Raw genomic sequence first — 23,364 nt, 5'->3', positions numbered from 1 at the left:
TTCGCACATGAGGAGTTATTAAGGTTTGAATATGGCAGAAGGTTATCAAATTGTAGCAGGGCGCTTAATGATTTTGTAATAACTGAGAGCAAAGTGGAGGACAAATTGTTGAAGTTAAACATAAGAAAGGCACCTGGGGTGGATGGGGATCTATCCAGTTATATTAAAGGAGGCGGCAAAGCAACTAAGCAAACCCTTAGCCATAATTATGAGAGCACCCTTGGACTCAGGGGGGTCCCCACGGACTGGAGATGTGCAAATGTATCCCCAATTCACAAAGGGAGATCGAAGGGTGACACGAGTAACTACAGACCAGTTAGTTTAACTTCTGTTCCGGGTAAAATAATGGAGTCGCTGGTTAAAGATGCATTGCAGGATCATCTAGACAAGACTGCAGCAATAATTCAGACACAGCATGGGTTTGTTAAGGGAAAGCCTTGTCTGACAGATTTGATAGGATATTATGATGTGGTTACAAAGGAACTGGATGCAAAAAATAATTTTGATATCATATATTTGGATTTCAGGAAAGCTTTTGACACTGTTGCGCATGGAAGACTATTGTACAAATTAGAGCAGAATGGTATTAAGGGTAAGTTGCTACAATGGATAAAAGGGTGGTCAAGTGGGAGAAGACAGAGGGTGGTAATTAATGGGTGCTGCTCTTCGTGGACTAATGTTATTAGTGGAGTCCCACAGGGTTCGGTGTTGGGTCCTCTGTTGTTTTGTATATTTATCAATGATATTGATGAAGGTATATCAGGCGTAGTGTCGAAGTTTGTAGATGATACAAAGGTTGGCAGGGTTCTTAATGGCAGTAATGGCAGTGTGCTACTGCAACAGAATCTAGATAATTTGGGCAGATGGGCTAAGAAGTGGCAACTGAAGTTTAACCTTGACAAATGCAAAGTACTGCATATGGGTAGAAGTAACCCCAAAGAAACATACCAACTGTGTGGTACTACACTTAAGGTGGTAGAAAATGAAAAAGACCTGGAAGTAATTGTGCAGTCCGACATGAAGTTTTCTGAGCAATGCAGACAGGCTACCAGGGCAGGTCATGGGGTTTTGTCAATGATATATAGGAATTTTGCTAGCAGGGAAAAGGAGGTGATTGTCCCTCTGTATAAGGCAATCGTCAGGCCACGCCTTGAGTACTGCGTACAGGTCTGGAGGCTTAATTTTAGGAAGCATGTAGATTTGCTTGAACGTGTACAGAGAAGGGCAACAAGATTTGTGAGGGGAATGAAGGGATCCTCTTACCAAGAGAAGCTTAAGTTCTGCAAATTGCAGTGGCTGGAGACTAGGCAACTGCGTGGTGATCTGATTGAGGTGTATAAGGCCTTGAATGGGTTGAGCACGCTGAATTCTGATGGGATCCTTCCACTTGTTCAGATTACAAACCTAAGGGGGCATAAATCAAATTAAGAAAATACAGATGTAGAATAGATGTGCGGAAATTTGCCTTTAGCCAGCGGGTGGTTAATTTCTGGAACAAACTTCCATCTGTCATTGTGGAAGTTGATAGGTTAAATAAATTTAAGGAGGAACTGGACAGGCATTTGGCGGGAATGGTGTGTTTTTTTTTTTTTTTTTTTTTTTTGGCTGATGCTGCATACACTTGCTCTCTTGCATCACATGCCACTACTCTTACTACTTATTACTATAACATGTTTTGAAATTTGTTAAACACTCCTTGAGTACAGTATAGAATGGTTAAACTGAAATGTGCCTTAAATGTAATTTATTGCATACGTTACCTGACCATTTTGAGGATGGCTTAATCGGAGTTAATTTGGTCACTTTTTTTTTTTTTGTTAACATTAATCATAATTTTAGGACTGCTTATTATATTCTATAACTAGCCAAATAATGCAATAAATTTTTTTCAAAGTCAGCCCTAGAAACGATGCTACCTGCAAAAATGTTTTATAGTTTGGCTGCGATAGTGATGAACATTTGCTCATGTCTAGAATTTATTATTAACAGATTCATCATCATTCAAAATTGTTATACCCAATCGGTATACAGGTCACTGTGATAGTACAAATCGGTCTTTCTGATCATCTTGATCTGGATTTGCTTCATCCTACCATGGTGTTAAGAATTGAGCCCATAACTTATCCAGCTTAGTCAGTCCCATATTGGCAGCACATCCTTGTTCATTCGGTAGCTTTTTATTGCAGCTCAGAATATGAAATGCAGTTGCAGCAAATGACATTTCTTGGCAAAGTTTTCTGGCTTTTTTTGACACTCATGGGTTAAGGTCTCGTCACTAGAAGCTGTAGTTAGTTGATCTCAGGTGGAAGGAATTGGATCCTCCACCCATGAGTTGTTTTGAGTTTTCACTGCCTGCACAATATGCAGATAGACTTTGAACACACTTCCACATGGGGTCCAGAAATGAACTTATTTCTGTTTGCCACCTAGCTAAATTCACTGACCTATTATGTTAACTTCTTTGTGATATCATCATTAGTTGATTCATAAGCCATGATGATAGCAACTGTATATATTGGCTATTGTTGACTAGGATACTCTATACTTGACTATCAATATAAGTAAATTGATAATTAATATATCAGTAATTAAGGAAATGTTTATCCTGTGTAATTTTCTGAAAGGAAAATTACACAGGATAATATTCTTACCATACTAAAAAAGTCAAATAATAAGGCACATGAAGTAATTACTTATTCCCACTGCTGGTTAATGCAATATTGACTTGAGAATTTAATAAATGTATTTTACTTAATTGTTTTCAAATTATTACTTTGGTAATATTGTCAAACTGTTTGCTAAAGTATATTTCACTTAGTTATTCTGAATTGTTTTCTTTGCAAATTATTCAGGTTTTTTCCCCTCCTCCTGCAAATGGCTCTAAGTAGTCTTGAATACTTGTGGCTATAGACCTGTGCATAGAAATGCAAAAGGGCACATTGAAATTACTGTTCTTGTGCTACTGAAAATATGAGTTTAATTAATGTGGAATTTTGAACTGTGGGTAGTATCCAAAACCTGCCTATTAAAGATCATCAAAGATTTCCTTCCCTCATCCTCCTGATATCAAAAAGAAATAATAGTACAAATCATATAGTTCATTTATTATTACTTAAGCACATTACAGGATGTTTATTAGTTTTATATAAAATTTATTCAAAACAAAAGCATATTCCAAGTCATTGTTGTACAAAAAATATATTTCATAATCATATGAAATAGTTGATTTTTATTTAAGCTTTAGTTGTGCATAGGGTTTAATATTTGTTTGTTTTAATCAAATTCATAAAAGCCTTTGAACTCACTCCTTTAAATTAAAAATACTCCTTTTTTGTAGCATTTCTAAGTTTTAAAGTGGTAGTAGGCTCAAGTATTTTATGGTTGACCTGCCAAAAAATTAGAGTTCAAAGGCATAAAATTAAGTCAAATGCAAAACGTGTAAAATAATATCTCAGAAACTATATTGCTTTAACATGAGATGTTATTCTCACATGTTAAAGCATGTGACCAGTTACAATCAAATGTTGGAATAAAGATTCTTTCGCTATATATTCTCACATAATGTGAAAACATATTTTGAGTTTTCAAATTTCTGCAAATAATCTGCTGGCAAATAATTGAGATACTGAGTCAGCATGCTAAATTTTCCTTTTGATAAATTCCTGACATTATATGATCATATCATTTCAAGAAATGAGGATGATTAGATTTCCCATAAATTTTATTTTGTGGGACACCAGAATGGCTTTTTAAAAGAGGTTCATTCCACAAAACTTAGAAGGATAGGATTGTGGCCAGGCTTGTAACACCTTAATGATAACAAATGACAACTAGGATAAAGGTGATGAATGTACTTTCATCACCTTTTACCATAGGTTTTTTTCCCTCCCTCACAAACTTCGGGGTAGAAAGATATTTAAAAATCTAAAAAAAAAATTAATGGAGTGGGACTTAGATAAGAAATAATTATATTTTTAATTGTTCCATATTAATAGTTCACAAAGTTCATTGACTTTTCCAGTTTTTAGGCAATGTAGATAGGGTGCATATTTTTGCCCATTTGGTTTTTTTAATGCTTTTTTATATGAAAAAATATATAAATAAATATAAGAAAACTAAAGTGACTATATAAACTCATTCCTTTTTGAAATTTTTGTAATGCAGTCCATGCGAAATAAAATAAGATGACAATAACCATATAAAAATTAAAAACCTTACTGAAGTGATAGTTTTGTAAAATACATTGCAGTTACATGTGCATGAAATAACATAACAGAATGCTAAATTTAATACTACTCCATTGCTCTTATGTGTTATTATATCCATCTACCACACATAGTCCTGCCCAAATCTCTACCTCACAGTTCTACTCCTAACATCATGCCATAAATACAGATGTTTTACTATTGCATAATGAGATCAAATAATGACAATGACACACATTGGCAGTAAATTTCAAAAGATTGTATTTTGGAATTCACAATTTTGCTCAGTAGCAGTCAACAGCATACTTTGGAACTCACAGTAGCAGATGTTCCTGAGTAGGTTGTCCTTGTCTTTATTTGATATCATTCTTTTTCTTTGTGTATCACCCATACTCATTATGTTGCTGATTTTTTATTCACAATTTCCAGATAAAAAATTACCTTTTGTTCACTTAGCAACTGAAATTCTGCCGTGCTTTACATGTGATGATTGTGGAATGCTTTGGTATGTTGCCTATGCTTTGCCACATAATTTCACTAGGCTGAAGACTTAATTTGCCACAGCAAATTAAGTCTTCAGCCTAGTGAAAATGAATTTTTTTCCTTTTTATATATATTTTCTGGTATATTCATTATTCATCCAAATTTTTCATCTTATAAAGAAATATAAATGTTTGTTTATATGGATTTACTTAATTTAAGTTTTTTTTTTTGGTTTTACATAGCCCAGGTGGCATGGGCTTGCACAGTTCAAAACAGCCCCTTCTGCCATGCCAGAAAACTACTTATTACGACCTTATATGGGAGGTGCATGCCCTAGGTGTGCTGGTTCCAGTAGGGTAAGTACCTAGATTTTATATGCTGTAACCTATTTTGTATACTAAATAAGCAAGTTACAAGATTTTATATCTTGTGTGTAGGTGTCACATAAGTTTTTGCACCCTGTTGTAACAGGCTTGTAATGTTGTTTTTAGTTTCTCAGTCATACATAAAATCTTTGTCAATAGGAAGACCTCCAGATTCTTTCTAATGAGATACAAATTTATTGCTCGAAATTTTAAATAGTACTGATATTAAATTTTAAATAGTATTCTGAAATCTCTTTTCAAATTGCGCAATTTTTGCATAAAATTTTTTTTTCATTATCCTGCTGAGTTAAGTAATATTGAAGATTTGGTTAAGTTAAAATAATTGAGAATGTTAAAACTTCTAAAAGTAATTAACTTTTAATTAACTATTGACCACCTTTCTAAACATATTACTTTTCAACATAGTCCCCTTTGGTGTCCATAAACTTTTGCCACTAATGTTGCAATTTGATTCCAGCTGTGAAGAAAGTTTTCTCTTGGGCCTCCAGTAATTCATCTGCTGTGCTAACCATTGATATCAACATCATTGTCAGTGGGAAAATAGTTTCCAGTCAGGTATTTTTTTCAAAATAGGAGAAAGTCCAATGGTGCTAAATCTAGTGAATGTGGGGATGGTCCAAGATTTCAAACTGGCTCTCATGCAGTGCAGCTGTGGCAGTAACAGACTTTTGAGCAGGCAGGTTGTCCTGGTGAGCAAAGAAGCTCAGTTTTCTTTGGAATTTGTCTTTGATATTTCATGCAAATGCCTCACAAGGTCTCCATAATATGCCCTCTGATTGTCTGGCCTTTCTGAAGGTAACCAATCTACTAGCAGCACTCCATCAATATCCCAAAAAACTGATGTCATCACCTGGCTAGCAGAAGAAATAAACTTTGCTTTCTTTGGAGGGGGTGAAGATCTGGGTTTCCACTGTTTTGACTGCTCCTTTGTCTCTGGCTGAAAGCGATGGACCCATGTCTCATCCATTGTCACAAACCTTGTAAGGAAATTTTCTGGATATGATTGAAAATGATGCAAATGTTCACTTGACTTGACAACTTTTGTGTGCTTTTGATCTGCTGTCAATAATTTTGGGATCCATTGTGCTGACATCTTTTTCATAGTAGAGAGGTGCCTCCGTAGCCAGGTGGGAAGGAGCAGCAGTGCGTAGCACACGCTTCTTGATTAGACCGGGGTTCGAGCCCGTCACCACTAAATACGGAGGATGCGGAAAGGTCAGGGAATGACCACCACATATCCCGGAGCAATATGGCCTTAGTTGCTAATGCTCCTAAAAGCTAAATAACAAACAATAACAAACCCATGTCTCATCCATTGTCACAAACCTTGTAAGGAAATTTTCTGGATATGATTGAAAATGATGCAAATGTTCACTTGACTTGACAACTTTTGTGTGCTTTTGATCTGCTGTCAATAATTTTGGGATCCATTGTGCTGACATCTTTTTCATAGTAGAGAGGTGCCTCTGTAGCCAGGTGGGAAGGAGCAGCAGTGCGTAGCACACGCTTCTTGATTAGACCAGGGTTTGAACCCGTCACCACCAAATATGGAGTATGCGGAAAGGTCAGGGAATGACCACCGCATATCCTGGAGCAATATGGCCTTAGTTGCTAATGCTCCTAAAAAAAACAAAAAAAAAAAACAAATAATAAATAACTTTTTCATAATGAGAACCTCTGTTATTATGTGGTACACATGTTCAGATGAGATTCCCAAGATGCTGGCATTTACTGAACTGTCAACAACTTCTGGTGGGTGTGATGGATGTTGCAAGTCTTTCACAGCATGGGTCATCATCCAGGCCCCCCCCTCCTTTGTTTAAATTTTGCTGCCCACTTGTTAATTATGGAATAGGAAGGGGCATCCCCCCAAATGTTGTAACCATATCCTCATGAATTGCCTTTTGGTGTTAGTCCCTTTTGATATGAAAACATCTTTGGTGGCACCTATTATATTTTCGAACTGAAGCAAAACCAGTTGGTAACAAAAATGAAAGATGGAAATTATGCAAATGACATCACTTCCTAAGTGATGCTAATACAGTCAATAATGTTGATTCGGTAGAGTAAGTAGTGGGCTTGAGGCACCTCCGTAGCCAGATGGGAAGGAGCAGCAGTGCGTAGCACACGCTTCTTGATTAGACCGGGGTTCGAGCCTGTCACCACCAAATACGGAGGATGCGGAAAGGTCAGGGAATGACCACCGCATATCCCGGAGCAATATGGCCTTAGTTGCTAATGCTCCTAAAAACCAAATAACAAACAAACAGTGGGCTTGAGCCTGCTACTTACTCTGCCAAATCAACTTTAGTGACTGCATCAGTGTCATTTAGGAAGTAATGTAATTTTCATCATTTCCGTTTCACGTTTTTGTCAAAGTTTTCACATAAAACATCTTTCGTGCATACAGGGTATACATGCCTTTTTCCCCCAAATATTGAGCGGCTGTTTGCATAAGGATTGAATTTGTCCATCTTTCCTCATTCACACAACTTGATGACTTCAGGACCTGTAATTAAAATATGACTTTACAGAACCTACACTCGTAATTCTAGTGTGTAACATTAAATTAATTAAATTAACTCGTAATTTGATTAACGTACGATGCCCCAACCCTATTTCAGATTCCTGGTCTTTTTCCATGTTTCATGATAGCAAATAATCTTTCGTATATAAATTCAACAATTCATTTTAAGTTTACTATTCTGTGATCGTGAATAAGGTCCAAGTCCCATCCACTTAAGGAAAGTAAATAAGTTTTTAAAATTTTTGGATGTTATTTGTATTCATTTTTAATTTATAGACACAATGCCTTCTCCAGCTCGTTGTTCATCGAGTTCTGATGTATTTTGGTGATGGGTTTAGAGCTTCTCGGACCGCGGATGTTGGGGACATTGGATTGCTAATGGTTTGCCTCCGTTATTTTAATATTTGTTTAAATTCAAGGAGAACGTTAGTGAAGAAATGTCCTACATGAATATATTGAGGTAATTCCTCTCATTATTTTGAAAAAAGAAGTGTTATACATTAGGTACAGAAATGTTTTACACTGTGCCACTACCGTTTCATACTCAGGCCATGAAATATTCAACCCCATAATTTTAAGTCTTCCACAGAATAACTAGCTGTTGACATCATTCTGTTTTTTACAAAATATTGATCAATAGTGGGATTCTGGTGGTCACGGGCATCAACATATAGGACCTATTCCTTCTCATTCTACATAACAGAAAACGCTGCTTGTAATATGTTTACCCAGGGTAAACAAAATTGTAGTGCTCTAACTTGTTGGAATTAAATGATTACATATATATATCGAGTGGTAAATTTTGCAGTTGGCCAAAAAGAATGTATAACACTATTGGACATGCTACTGAAGTCTAAACATTAAATTCCAACTTTAGCATTAGTAGAGGCATATGATGCAAGAAAACAAGCTTATACAGCATCAGCCAAAAAAAAAAACAAAAGAACCTTCCCATTTCATCCATCAATTGGTTTCAAATGTTTGTCTAGTACTGCCTTGAATTTATTTAATCTATCAACTTACACAATGACAGATGGAAGTTTGTTCCAGCAATCAACTACCTGCTGGCTAAAGGTAAATTTCCGCACACATCTATGCGACCTGTCTTTCCTCAATTTCAGTTTATGCCCCCTCAGGTTTGTAATCTGAGCAGGCACATCAGCATTGAGACTTCTCAATCCATTCAAGGCTACACCTCAATCAGATTGCCTCGCAGGTGCCTACTCTCCAGATGCTGCAATTTGCAGAACTTGAACCTTTCTTTGTAAGAGCACCCGTTTGTTCCCCTCACCAGTCTTGTTGCCTTTCTCTGTGCTGATTCTAGCAATTCTACGTACTTCCTAAAGCAAGGCTTCCAGACATATACACAATACTCAAGGTGTGGCCTGACCATTCCCTTATATAAGGGGATAATCACCTTATCCATGCTTGAAAAATTCCTATATATCGTTGACAAGACCCCATGAGCTGCTCTGGCAGCCTGTCTGTCCTGCTCAGAAAACTACATATCTGACTGCATAATTACCCCTAGGTCTCTTTCATTCTCCACTGCCATGAGTGTAACACCACCCAGTTGGTACATTTCTCTGGGGTTACTGCTACCCATTTGCAGTATTTTGCATTTATTAATGTTAAACTTCAGTTACCATTTCCCAGCCTTCTTTAATATTACTGGATAGATCCCATCCACCCCAGGTGCCTTTCTTATGTTTAACTTCAACAATTTCTTCTTCACTTTGTCTCAGTTATTACAAAATCATTTAACTCCCTGTTAGAATTTGATAAATATCTGGCCCTCTCCTCCTTGAATAACTCCTCATGTGTGAATGTAGATGCAAAATACTCATTTAGTATGGCAGCTATCTGAGAATGATCATCTACAGTCAAAACCATTGATATCAATTGGACCAATCTGATTATCTCCTTCCTTTTAGAGTTTATAAGTAAAGAAGTCTTTGCTGTTTTTCTTTGCATCCTTTGACATATATTTCTCATGATCTGCCTTTGGTTGCCTAATCTCCTTTGTGACTTGATTATAAACTAGCTTATATCTACCATAGGCTTCTGTGTCGCCTGATAATTTATATGCATCCCATGCATTTTTCTTCTCTGTCACAAGTCTCATTAGCTCATCTGACATCGATTTGGGCTTAAACCTAGAACGGTATTTCTTTGTTGGAACAAAAAGCCTTGTAGCTTCTGAGATTACTTCCTCAAATGCTTCCCATTTAGAATTTGCCATTAGTAACATCATCAGTTGGTCCCACTGTATAGAATTTAAAAAATCTCTGAGACCACTGTAGTGAAAGCAAAAACCCTTCCCTTTACCCCTGATGGTATTTAAGTAAATCCCACATCAGTACACTGTGATCACTTCCACCTAGTGGTTTCTTTATCTGTAAATTCTTAATTGCTGAATAATCACTGCTGATAATCAGATCAAGAGTTTTTACTCCCTCTGGTAGCCTCTCTAACATGCTGTTGTGCATCTATTGTTTGGATATAAATAACATGTTTCACATATATATTGCTACAACTGATGCACACCAATGTTGATCTCTTTCATTGTATACAATGCAGCTATATTCCAAATGAACAGTATTTGTAAAAATAGTTAAAATACAGTCCAGCCCTGATGTGACTGCGCTTCATGCCGTGGTGCAAGATGTGCCTCGGGTATGATCCTGTCCCCAGAATGAATTATGAAAAAAAAAAGTAGTGTTCAAAGACTAGTAATTTTTTATTGGAACCTGGAAAAAGAGAATACTCTGTATACTCGTATCTACTGTACATCTTACTACTGTTTCTAGCTAAAAATTGGCTGTATATTCACTTTGATAATTGGAAGTTTTTCTCCCATGCACCAGTCATTGGCTCCTCGTTTAGATTTGATTCATTTATTTGCTACTCACAAGATCATTAACTGGGGTTACCTATAGTGCAGTGGTTCCCAAACTACTGAGATCTATGGACCCTTTTAAAAATCAAAAAAAGTTCACGGACCCCTTCAAATATCAAAAAATGTTTGCAGATCCCTATATATAACATATGATTATGTTATATGCATGCATATATATATATATGTATATGGTCGACCACCGATTCACGGACACCCTGGAACTGGTCTACGGCCCCAGTTTGGGAAACACTGCTATAGCGTGATGAGGAGCCAAGTAGCTCCAAAACCAGTAATAGCAGTGGTGCCTATGAGTTTTTAATGTATGGCAGATTAGCCTTCTTGGTGATATTATTTAATTAAAAATGATATAAATAACTTTAGGCCAGCTTATAGATAATAGAATAATTTCTAAAGTGAGTAAGATGCCAATGGTTTGAGCATAAGCCCACACTGTCACTAGAAGGACAATACTATTCCCAAACAGTAGACAGAAAAACTAATGCAGAGCAGGATTCTCTAGTCAAACTATTTTGACATCTGCATTGAAATAGTATCCCACTTTACTAATTTGATACTCTTCTTTAGTTTTAGGGATAATGCTGAATTTAACACATTAAAGATTTGGAAATGCTTAAAAAGAATTTCCTCTTGTGACCATCCTGGTCAGTGTACACAAAAGAAGAGCAGAGGTTTGTGTGACAAGGGCTATTTATTGTTCTTATCCAGTTTTTTGAATGGCTAGGAACAAAGGGGAATGTTCTTAGCATTCTGGGATAGAACTTAGGGGTTGTACAAACCTGTAATTGGCCTGGAATTGCTACTTACTAGGGGTGACGTTATTCCTGGAGGTAAAGGGAACTTCCACTGTCTACTGCATTGTTACTGGTTGCTGCTGCTGATCACTCTATACAAATATCTGTTGGCAGTGATACTGAAATGAAGGGGATGACTGTTGGAGTTTACATTGTGGTTCTTTTTCAAGAAACCAACATCCAGCAGCCAATTTCACAGTTTGAGCCAGACTCAAGCCTGCCAAGGGAAACCAGGAGGTTTCCCATAGGCTCCTGGTTTGCTGAAGGGAAAAATAATAAATGCTTATTCTGTAAAAAAAAAAAAAAAAAAGTTTTCAGTAGTGCTGCTGGAAATGAAACTTTTGCAATAGGCGAGTGACATACTTCTGTTGGACATGTGCTTTTTTATTCTTGTTGGTTAAGGCAATCTGTAAAAAATCTAATACTTATGTATTTTATTAAATATGCATGTTTATTATTTAATTCATATATTTATTATTTCTTAAATTTTGAAAAATCTTGCAGTCTATTTGGAATGTCTTCCAAGTTTAGTTGGAACTTGCTCTAGCTAGGTAGGTGATGTTATTTGATTAAAAGCACATGAATGGGGCTAGTGCATTACATCGAGATTCATACTTGGATCAGCTGCTGTAATTGTTATGAATTTCAGTTTTTTTGGCTCAAATTGAAAATGCAGAAGAGCCATGTGTATGAAAAATTTTTGGGTTGTTTGTAATAGTGTCTAATCTTATTACTAGATTAACACTTGACGTTGTCATTTGGTCCTTGAGGTTGTCACAGACATTCTCTCAGATATGCCAGACAAGCTGTACTTGCTACCTGGGAGTCTAAAACGCTGATGGAACTGATATTCGGATAATATTCAAGTCAAGTGGACCCAATTTTGGCGAAGTCCGGACGGTCTGTGACAACCAAATCCTCTGCTTGCACCTTCACGATAGTGGGACTGCTAGTAATCCTGGGTGTAACCTCCATGCACAAGTACATGGTGGGTGACCACCCAGGTGTGAACCAACGTAATCAGGGGTCGAGGTGTGGCGCCCACACCACATGGAAGAACGCCGGCCCTCTATGTTACCAGGCAGTACTAGGTGGTAGATGACTCTCATCAACCGGTGCAATACCACCACTTTGCTTATTGGAGGCTTGAAGTGGTGGAACCCATGTTTAGTCTCTAGAGCTAAGTTCTGGCCAACCCTTCCCTATCTCTTCCATCATGCAATTGATTGATAACTTTTGAAGTTATGATGAACATCTTGGCGAGATCCAACATTCCTTACATTTCGAGGGTACAGCTCTAAAACGGTGTTCGCAGGCTGGCAGCTAGTTAGTACACTGGACCGAACCTATTGGTAACTCTCTAGGAGGCTTCCAGATCAGCTAGTGTATAATCTTGCTACCTCTACTCTGCCAGATAGTGACTGGAAGGAGTCCAAGTAGTGTGTATGCGGGGAGCATTGTCAAGGCCACGTTATGTCAAGGATCTGGGTATATTCTTACCATATGTATGCCATATCCAAAAATTTCATTACTTCATACAGCATGTCCCACCCACTTTTTCTTACTATTGAATACACCATGAATTGTCAAACTAATAGAGCAAGCTTATCTGCGAAAAGATCTAAACCTCCCAAGCACTTCCTAATTCATTTCACAAATATACGTGGTCTCAATTCTAATCTCAACGACGTCCATTTCCACTTGCAGTCTGCCAAACCCCACATACTTTTTCTGACAGAATCTCAGTTATCGGTTGATTCAACTACTGCTCACGTCAGATGCCCAAATTATTCGCTGTATGATTCCTTTCGCCTCAAAGGTGGTACTTGTGCATATGTCCGTTTTGATATTCCCTGTCAGAGACTTGGCAATTTGGAATCTCCTCTCTTTGATCTTCTCTGGCTTAAAATCTCTCTACCTCATTGTGTCAAATTCATCTGTTGTCTCTACCGTTCTCCCAATTCCACTAATCACTTGGAGCTCTTTGACTTCCTCTCTTTGCAACTTGATTTTCTCCAGTCCAACTTTCCTAACAGTGAGGTAATTTTCCTTGGTGATTTTAATGTTCACAACTCCAGCTGGCTTCCATTTTCTAGTCACACCGACCCAGCTTGTCGAGATGCTGAGGCTTTTGCAATTACTAATGACCTTGCACAGATTGTTCATTTACCTACAAGAATACCGGACAATCCTAATCATACAGCCAATACGCTTGATCTTTTTCTCACAAACAACCCTTCTAAGTATACTGTCGAAGTGAGAGGTCCTTTAGGCACTTCAGATCACAACTTGGTGATTGTCTCTTCTCCAATGGAGCCTTTATCTCATGGCTATTCCCAACCTCGTGTTGTTTGGCATTACAAGAATGCAAAATGGGACGACCTGTGAGACTTCATTTCTTCTTTTCCTTGGTCGGATTACTGTTTCAAAATTTCTGATGTCAATGTTTGCTCAGATTGTGTCAGTGAAATTATTCTTGCAGGAATGGAATCCTTTATCCCACACTCCACTTTAAAATCTTGTCCTTTATCGAAACCTTGGTTTTCCAATAAATGTGCTAAGGCTGTTCAAGAGAAGAATGTTGTATATCGTAATTGGCTTGTTTCTAATTCACCAGTTTCATTTTCTGCCTACATCAAAGCTCGCAACAATTGTAAAGCAGTTATTAATCAGTCCAAACTAGAGTTTGAACAGGCTAAGAGTAGAAAACTTGCTTCTTGCCCTAATGGTAGCTGAGCATTCTGGTCTCTTACCAAAGCTATTGGCCGCAACTTTTGCCCATCTCTGCTCCCACCTCTGTCCAAACCAGATGGTTCTGTTGTCACTTCAGCCAAGGATAAAGCAGACCTGCTAGCATCCCATTTTTCTTCCAACTCATGTATTAATGATCTTTGTAAAACACCTCCCACCATTCCCAACACGCTCCATTCAATGCCTCCTGTGGTCATCCGTCAAAAGGATGTCAGAGGATTTTGACGAATCTTGATGCTAAGAAACTTGTTTCTCCACTTGTTCTCAAAACCTGTGCTCCTGAACTTACTCCTATTCTTTGCCACCTTTTTTCATTTTCTTATTCCAAAGGTGTTTTTCCTTCTGCTTGGAAATTTGCTCATATCCAGCCAGTTCCTAAAAAGGGTGACAAATCCCTCCCATCCAATTATTGTCCCACTAAAGTTACTTCTACTCTTTCTAAAATAATGGAGAAATCAATTAACAGCCAACTCTTAAACTACCTAGAAACCTTCCATCTGATTAATGATTACCAGTATGGATTCCGTCAGTGTAGATCCACTGGTGATATTCTGACTTATGTTACCCATTTATGGACTAATTCAATGGAAAGGTTCGGTGAAACACAAGTAGTTGCCCTTGACATCTCAAAGGCTTTCGATCGTGTTTGGAGTAAAGGTCTTCTAAACAAGCTTCCATCTTATGGTTTGCCAACTGTTTTTAGTAATTGGTTATCCAGTTTTCTCTCTGATTGCTCACTGAAGGTGATGGTAGATGGCTCTCTGTCTTCTAACTTCTCCACTAATGCCGGTGTCCCCCAAGGTTCAGTTCTTCCCCCCACTCTTTTCCTCTTGTATATTAATGACCTTCTTCCATTGACTGGAAATCCTATCCATAGTTTTGCCGATGATAGCACATTGCATTCCACTTTCCATTTTGAGAAACCCTGTCCTGCTTAATCAGCTTCAATTTCTCGAAAATCTGCTACCAGTTCCTTAAACGCCGATCTTCAGGTAATTCTCCAGTGGGGCAAAGACAACTTAATTGATTTCATCCCTTCTAAAACTCAGTCTTGTCTTATATCTTGCAAAAAGGATTCTTCTGCTCCTATGCTTATCTTTAGTGACACTCCGATTTCTAGGCAAAATGATATATCTGTTTTGGGGATTACCCCGACTTCTAATCTCTCTTGGCACAAGCACTTTACAATTATTGCTTCCTTGGCATCTAAAAAACTTGGTTTTCTCTTTTGCTCTCGGCGTTACTTTTCTTCCAAACAGCTGCTCACTCTGTATAAATCGCAAATCCGCCCTGCCACGGAATATTGTTCCCACATCTGGGTTGGTGCCCCCAAAACCTCTCTCAGGCTTCTTGATTCCATTCAGAAGAGGGCAGTTAGGTTAATTAATGATTCATCTCTAACAGAGTCTCTCCACTCGCTATCTCATAGACGTACTGTTTCTGCTGCATACCTCTTCTACTGATACTTCCATGGGCACTGTCCTTCTGAATTGGCTTCTATAATTCCCGCTCTCTCTTTCAAAACAGTCCGAACACGTGCCGCCACCAGCCAACATCCATTTACTGTCCAACTTCAAACTCACAGAACCAACTTTTCATCTTCCTCGTTTATTCATTCAACTGCCATTTTCTGGAACAACCTTCCTTTATACGTATTTCCTGAAAATTACAGTCTACAGAAGTTCAAGTCCAATGTCAACAAATACCTTCTTTCATCTTCTCAACCTCCAACCCAAGCACAGTACTAAGTACTATAGGTCCAATACCTCTCGTGTTTGGGGTTTACATAAAAAAAAACAAAAACAAAACACATTTTTATGCATACTAAGCAGTGGTTCCCAAACTATTAAGATCTGCGGACCTTTTCAAAAATAAAAAAAAAAAAAAAAAAGGTTTGTGGACCTCTACAAACATAGTATATGTGTGTGTGTGTGTGTGTGTGTGTGTGTGTGTGTGTGTGTGTGTGTGTGTGTGTGTGTGTGTGTGTGTGTGTGTGTGTGTGTGTGTGTGTGCATGCACATGTTTCTCTCTGTGTGTATATATGCCCAAGCACTGGATTTTCTGAAAAGAAAATGTTTCAAACATATCAACTTTATTCTTATTTTTACATAAACATCTAATAATAACTTTATTTATCATCAATTTGCTATACACAGAAAGAATAATTGACCAGTTTCAGAGGGGCCGTTTCACAGACCCCCTAAAACAGTGGTTTTCAACCGGGGTGCCACAACAACATTTCGGGGTGCCATGTAATTTGGATTTAAGTTATTTAAACTTAATATTTTTTTTTTTTTGAAATTTACATATTTATTTCATTATAAAAAAGGTGTACGGTATCCATTGTACCGTATCTTTTTAATTTTTAAAGATTTTCTTATGTTTATTTAGTACTTCTATATAAAGAATAAAATTATTATATAAGTACAGGTGGTTCTCGACTTTACGAGTTAATTCGTTCCTAGCACGTGCGCTTGTAAAATGGAAATTAAATCCCATAGACAATGTTAAAATTAGGGGTTACTTTCTCAACAATGAAATTAGTTAGCTAATTAGTTTGTTTAAACAATGATTGATTTATCCAAAGAAATTAAACCAGCCTGCAAAATCAAGCAAATTATAATAAAGAAATTATTTATTACTTACAAATTTTAAAAAATGATTATTCTTCATAATCGACTAAATGCACACTCGTTGATCACTTATCATTGGCTCGGCACTCGTTGATTTGATGCACAAGGAGTCGTCTTCTTCAGAAATGCTTTAAGAAGCATTTGTTTCCAAGATAATCTTCTCTTTTCTTTATAAATTTCAATAGCATGCAGAAGCATATTTTAACAGAACTCACAAATTGCAACTAATACGATTTGCCAGGAGTAACAAGTTTACAAAGTTTAAAAAAAAGGAAGAGAATATTCTGAAAATTTATTTATGTTTTTTATACGATTGAAGATTTCAGTAAAGGGCAAACACATTTCACCATAACGCAAAATCCCACACAATTCCAACTATCGGTATTTTTGCAAATGCAATAACATTGAGTTTACTACCCGTTTATAATTGCTTGCAGTAACAGAAAAGGCCAGTGAACTGGAAAGTGCAAATTGTTTTTATTGTTTTATTGTCGTGACCTCCAGAAATGTGCTTTAGAAAAATATCACAAAGCCGTTCAAAATTGGATCTTATAACATATGATAACGATGAAAGTGTGATGCGTTTAATGATTTGAATTGGTAACTAGTACAATTTACACTATAAAAACGACCTTTTAGAAAATTATATAGCGAAAATTTCAACTTCCGAGGTTGTGGAACGAATTATCAAAAAACAATGTGTAATTGGACTCGCATTATGATATTTTCACGATACGATGGTGTCTCTGGAATGGATTAATATCGTAAAGCCGGGTACACTGTATTGTTTAGCTACGGGCGTGGTTTGAAATGCGGTATTTATGAAAGTTTAACATTCATTTTTTGCAATTAATGTTCATATTTTCGATTTTGTTGATACTTGATAGTTTGAACAAAAAAAAAAAAAATCGTAAACCCTGGAACTCGTAAAGTGAGAACTGCCTGTATATATAATTTGTATTATGAATTGTAATTTTGTTTATAATGATATTATTATAATAACTATCATATAACATATATTTTTTTATATTATACACACACACACACACACACACACACACACACACACACACACACACACACACACACACACACACACACACACAGAGAATTGGATTATTAAAAGGTCGAAAACCACTGTGTTAGGTATTTATTTTGGCTCAGGGGTGCTGTGAAAAATTTACTGGGACACTAAGTGTGCCACGAACCCAGAAATTTTGGGAACTTCTGCCCTAAAAGAATGGAATCTTATTTTATAATTTGAAAATCTAATATTTAAGTTTATATATTGTTATTGCAATGATATCAAATATTCTGTTATTTTTTTTAAAATTTATTTATGAAAAATATCCTTTGAATACTAATTGCTGGCCCTGCACAGTTATTTTGCCTCCCCACAAATCTGAGAGTCAGCTTTGTTTATTAGGTGTGATCAAAAGGTTCAGGTTACCAGCTATTTGGATGACTCTCCTTCATAGTAATCTCCTTGGTACTGCATACATCGGTCTCCAACTCTGGAAGCATTCCTGATAGGCTTCTCTAGGAACTGCTAATAGTTCCTGTGTTGTGTTCTGATCTGAATAATTACTTCATTCTTGCAAATGTAACCTTTCAAGAGAGTTTTAAACTTGGGAAAACAAACAAACAAAAAAACCCGCAGAGAATTAAATCTGTTGATTATGATAGTGCCTTCCATTAAAAAAATTTCTTGAAGCACTCCATCACTATAGAGTACTTCAAGAAAGCACTCTGAAACTTACTTTTCCAGTTGTTTTCTAATATTCTTGGTTCACCGTTTGACTGTTTTGCCTGTCAAACTGACAGTGAACAGTGCCTCTGAGTCAAGAAATACAAACATGATCTCTTCACATTTGATTTAGATTGCCTTGCTTTTTTGGGCTCTGCAAAAAATGGAATCTCCTATGAGAGGATCGGGCTATTGTTTCCAGGTCATAGTCATATGCTCACAATTTGTCACTAGTAATGATGGAAGAAATGAAATTTGAGTCAGCAGCATGTTGATAATGATCACTGACACGTGAGAGCTCACCACTCACTCTGTTATCATTAGTGAAAGTGGAAGGCACAGATTATGCTGAAATGTGCTGCATTTTACCTTGTGTTAACATTGATTGTGAAATGGCTCATTAGAAATAACAATTTCACTAGCAATTTCATTGATGGTTAAACATAGATTATTCCTGGTGAGATCATGAATGCAAGTAATGGAATCATTGATTTTTGAAATCGAAGGGTGGATTATCGGAGTAAAGATTATTCTTGACAGACAAATGGCGCACTTTAAACCTTGCAAACCGCTAAAAAGCCTTTGAAACAATGCAGCATCTTCTCTGAAAGCTATTTTTAAAGTTTCTGTTGAACTTTTTCCCAATTTGAACAAAATCTGATGTAAATTTGCTACTTGATAAAACATTCATTTTAAAATATGACAAAACACATAAAAACTACCTTGTATTCAATGTGCATTAATTCAGACTGACTTCAAATAAACGGTGATTTATGTATTACTGTGTCTAGATAAGTCACCCAACATGTGACAAGTTGCGACTCAGTATTATGTCAAAATTTCAAGATAAAAAGCAGACCCTGAACTTTTTGATCACACCTTGTATATAATTAACTATTTGGAGAAAAATATGTCCCACATTATGCTTGTTAGTATTTTTTTTTTTTCCCCTAAGAGAAGTAAATTTAATTTGACTGAATATAAAATAAGTACCTTGTTTTAAATTTAATTACATCATTTATTTTTATTTCTTTTCACATCAGAATATTTTCTTATATTTTGTATATATTTTTTTTCAGGGAATAATCAACAGTGATCCTAATACTACTTTAGGTATCAGGAATATGTTAAAAGTGCCTACTCAGAATAGGTAAATACATACGGAATTTTATACTGAAGTTCATTTTCTTAGGTGGGAGTTTACTTATTTTTTCTTGTTATCTTTTACAAATTCACACTTGCAACTTTCCTTTTTTTTTGGATTGTTTAAATTTCTTCCCTATTTCAGCTGAATTGCGTGAAGCTTTTCAAATCTGGACATACTGAATTCGTTGATACAGGCATGGGCTTCAAAGCTGATTTAGGTCCTTTTACTTAACTTTAAAATAGAATACAGTATATTCCGAGTATGTGATGGTGTTTTTAGCTGTCACAGTTTTATACTGATGCCCTTTTTCCCAGATGTTTATTTATAATTATACAGCCAGGCCTCCCATAACGTGAGTTCAATTAACGCGTTTTTCAACATCTTTGGTGGCACCTATTATATTTTCGAACTGAAGCAAAACCAGTTGGTAACAAAAATGAAAGATGGAAATTATGCAAATGACATCACTTCCTAAGTGATGCTGATGCAGTCAATAATGTTGATTCGGTAGAGTAAGTAGTGGGCTTGAGGCACCTCCGTAGCCAGATGGGAAGGAGCAGCAGTGCGTAGTACACGCTTCTTGATTAGACCGGGGTTCGAGCCCGTCACCACCAAATACGGAGGATGCGGAAAGGTCAGGGAATGACCACCGCATATCCCGGAGCAATATGGCCTTAGTTGCTAATGCTCCTAAAAACCAAATAACAAACAACGCGTTTTTCAGTTACCGCTATTTGAAAAAATTATACCACTTTTCACATTACACGATGCAAATTTCCAGTTAACGCAATCTTTTTTTTTTTTAATGCAATAGTTGAAAAAGATTTGAATTGCACGTTAAGCTTACCGTGCATCGGACGGGCATTAAACAAATGTTTGCCTGCTGCCCGCCTCGGTGTGTTCCGTCAACCATCGGAAGATGTGTGTGTTACTTGTTTGTCTCCCGCTAATAAAGTCAATGCAGACTTGCATTTAAAAATTATAATTTTTAAATGCAAGTTCTGCTCATTTAAAAATTATAATTTTTAAATGAGCCAGATGAAAATGTTACCGCGAACGGTAAAAGAACTAGATTTCATCTAGTTCTTTTACCGTTAAGATAATGGTAAAAGAACTAGATGAAATCTTTCGTAATGCAGAGAACCTCAAACAAAAGGTTTGAGGTTCTCTGCGATATTTATTTCGCCAGGGCCCAGAGAAGATTGTTTGTTGGCTATCAGAAATTGATTGATGAAAAGAGAAAGTCAACACCGTTCAAATATATCCATAACAAATTGTTTCTTCATTGTGTATTTTATGTCAGAGGTTTCCAAACTTTCTTGGTTCATGGCGCCCTTAGCGTCTCAGTAATTTTTTCACAGCACACCTAGACCAAAAGAAACACCTAACAGTTTCGTTTATTAAGTAATTAGGTCCAAACAACTTAATAAGTTTGGGAACCGCTGTTTTATGTAATAAACATTTAATTCCATAATTATTTTCATTATCTTTTACATTGTATACAGTTAAAAAGTTATTTAAAAGGTATTTTTAAAATTCTTTATGGACATTCCAGAAGGTCAAGGACCAATTATAATTTTTCCTATTGATCATTATATTCGATTAACGCATTTTCGTTTTGCACGATGCACTTGCAGGACGAATTAATTGCGTTAATCAAGGCCAGCCCATATTTTTCTTTATATATTTCAGTGATTAAAATATATAGAAAAAAACACCTTGGTTGGTGATTTTTTTTTTTTTTTTTTAAAGTTAAAGCAGTGGTTACATTTGTGTACAGAATACACCACTCAGGTTTTTGAGATAAATGGCAAGAAATAATTGAAAAGAAGAAACTTGAAAAAAAAGTTGTTCTTAATTCTGACAGTATATTGGATATCAAAAATTAGCTTTACAAATGACGAGCCCAAGTTAATCCTCAAGACTGGCAATTTTGTACATTAACGCTTTGCAATGCTTTTTGGAAAAGTTTTTTTTCAGCATGACTTGCACTTGTGATAGAAGGAACCTGTTTTGTAGAGATAGAATACATTTGCATAATGGTTGAGTAGGGGTCCTTGGTAGTGTCATTCAGGATTAAGGGTTCAGAGTAACTCCTAGTTAGGGGGAACTAGGGATAATACATATATGCATTTATCTAATGATACAGGTCAAAGTAATGCTTGCACGCACTTCAAGGGTTTTTGCCTTAGAACAGGAGCATCCTGATCATGGATATTGATGACAGTGATATTTTAACCTGTAATCGCTTATGTCCTCACAGCGGAAACTCGCAGTAGCTATCAGCAAAAGTTTTTTATATTATTTCACTACAGAAGTGTTTTCTCTAGTGAAGTAATTTTTCTTAGTGATTTTACTCTTCACAACTCCAGCTGATTCAGTTTTCTAGTTACATGGACCCAGCTGTTTGAGATTCCAAGGCTTTTTCAGTTATTAATGAAATTGTTCAGCTTGTTCATTTACCTACCAGAATACCAGACAATCCTAAATGTACACCCAAAACTGTTGAATTTTTTCTCAGAAAGAGTTCTTCAAAGCATACTTCCAAATTCAATGTTGGTACCCCAGGTCACAACTTGATGGTCTCTTTTTCCAATGGAGTCTCTCTCTCTCTCTCTCTCTCTCTCTCTCTCTCATGGTCATTCTCATCTTTTTAGTTGTTTAACATTATAAAAATCAAAATGGGAGGATCTCTAACACTTATATTTCTTATTTTCCTTCTATTCTTGGTTGGATTACTCTTTTTGTCTTTTGATGTCAATGTTTTCTCAGATCATGCCAGTGAAATTTTTGTATGGATGAAATCCTCTATTCCATATTCCACCTTAAAATCTTGTCCTTTATCTAAAGCTTGGTTTTCTGATAAATGCACTACGACTGTTCAAAAAATGTTGCCTATTTCATTGGATTGCATTCAAATCTCCAGCTTCATTTTCTGTGTACACTGAAGTTCACAGAAAGTAAAATAGTTATTAATAAATCTAAACTTCATTTTAACTGGGCTAAGAGTAGAAGGCTTGCTTCTGGACTAAATGTATCTTCAACTTCTGTCTGTCTATACTCCCACCTTTGTTGAAACCTGATGATTCTGTTGCATTGTCAGCTAAAGATAAAGCTTACTTACTAGCATCCTACTTTTCTTCTAACTCTTGTATTCACGATCTTGGTAACTACTCTACTATCATACCCTGTCCACTCCATTCATTGTCTCCCAAAGGAAGGATCCTAGAAGAATTCTGAACAATCTTGATGCCAAGAATGCTCCACATTTTGATGGCATTTCTCCACCTGTTCTCAAAACCTGTTCTGAGTTTGCCTCTGTTGTGTGTTCTTCCTTATTTTTCCTGTGCTCGTGAGCTTCCTCCTATTCTGTGTTCTTCCTTATTCTACTGGTATTAACTCAGATTTCTAGACAAGACCACATATCTCTGGCCCCGAGTGCCAAGCGATATTAGTGACCACAGTGACTTTCATAGTGATTATCTGCTACACTTAAATGTTTCTCCTGAGTTTCGTAAGGCGGGTAACACTTGAGTATTATATTTAAATACATTTATCTAAATACTATAACCTAGAAAGGAAAATCACCTTTCTTTAATCCCTTTTTTATTTTTAGTTTATACTAACCCTTTCTTCTTCGCTTGGGTTACTAGGTGACGCCGCTCTTGCCTCCACATGGCAGAGCTGGTAACCTGGGAGAAATAGACAATTTTCCTGGGCCAAAAAGAGCACTTCATGAGAAAATCAAACTCTGACTTGTCTGAGCTGACAGAC

The 23,364-nt window shown here is 36.5% G+C and overlaps 1 protein-coding gene across 1 annotated transcript in view; it reads left to right on the top strand.

The window, feature by feature from the left end:
- The window catches only part of LOC150089683 (glycerol-3-phosphate acyltransferase 1, mitochondrial-like), a 226,456-nt gene that overhangs the window by 32,022 nt on the left and 171,070 nt on the right, over positions 1–23,364 (top strand). Inside the window, exons 3-4 of the mRNA XM_090368730.1 lie at positions 4,931–5,044; positions 19,523–19,593. Of these exons, the coding sequence (XP_090224856.1) occupies positions 4,931–5,044; positions 19,523–19,593 (185 nt within the window). The remainder of the gene's footprint in view (positions 1–4,930; positions 5,045–19,522; positions 19,594–23,364) is intronic.

Source organism: Mastigoproctus giganteus, chromosome 2, assembly GCF_048544385.1.
Source record: "Mastigoproctus giganteus isolate SK-2022 chromosome 2, ASM4854438v1, whole genome shotgun sequence".
In the NCBI taxonomy this organism is placed as follows: domain Eukaryota; kingdom Metazoa; phylum Arthropoda; class Arachnida; order Uropygi; family Thelyphonidae; genus Mastigoproctus; species Mastigoproctus giganteus.
This window is presented reverse-complemented; position numbering and strand designations above follow the sequence as displayed.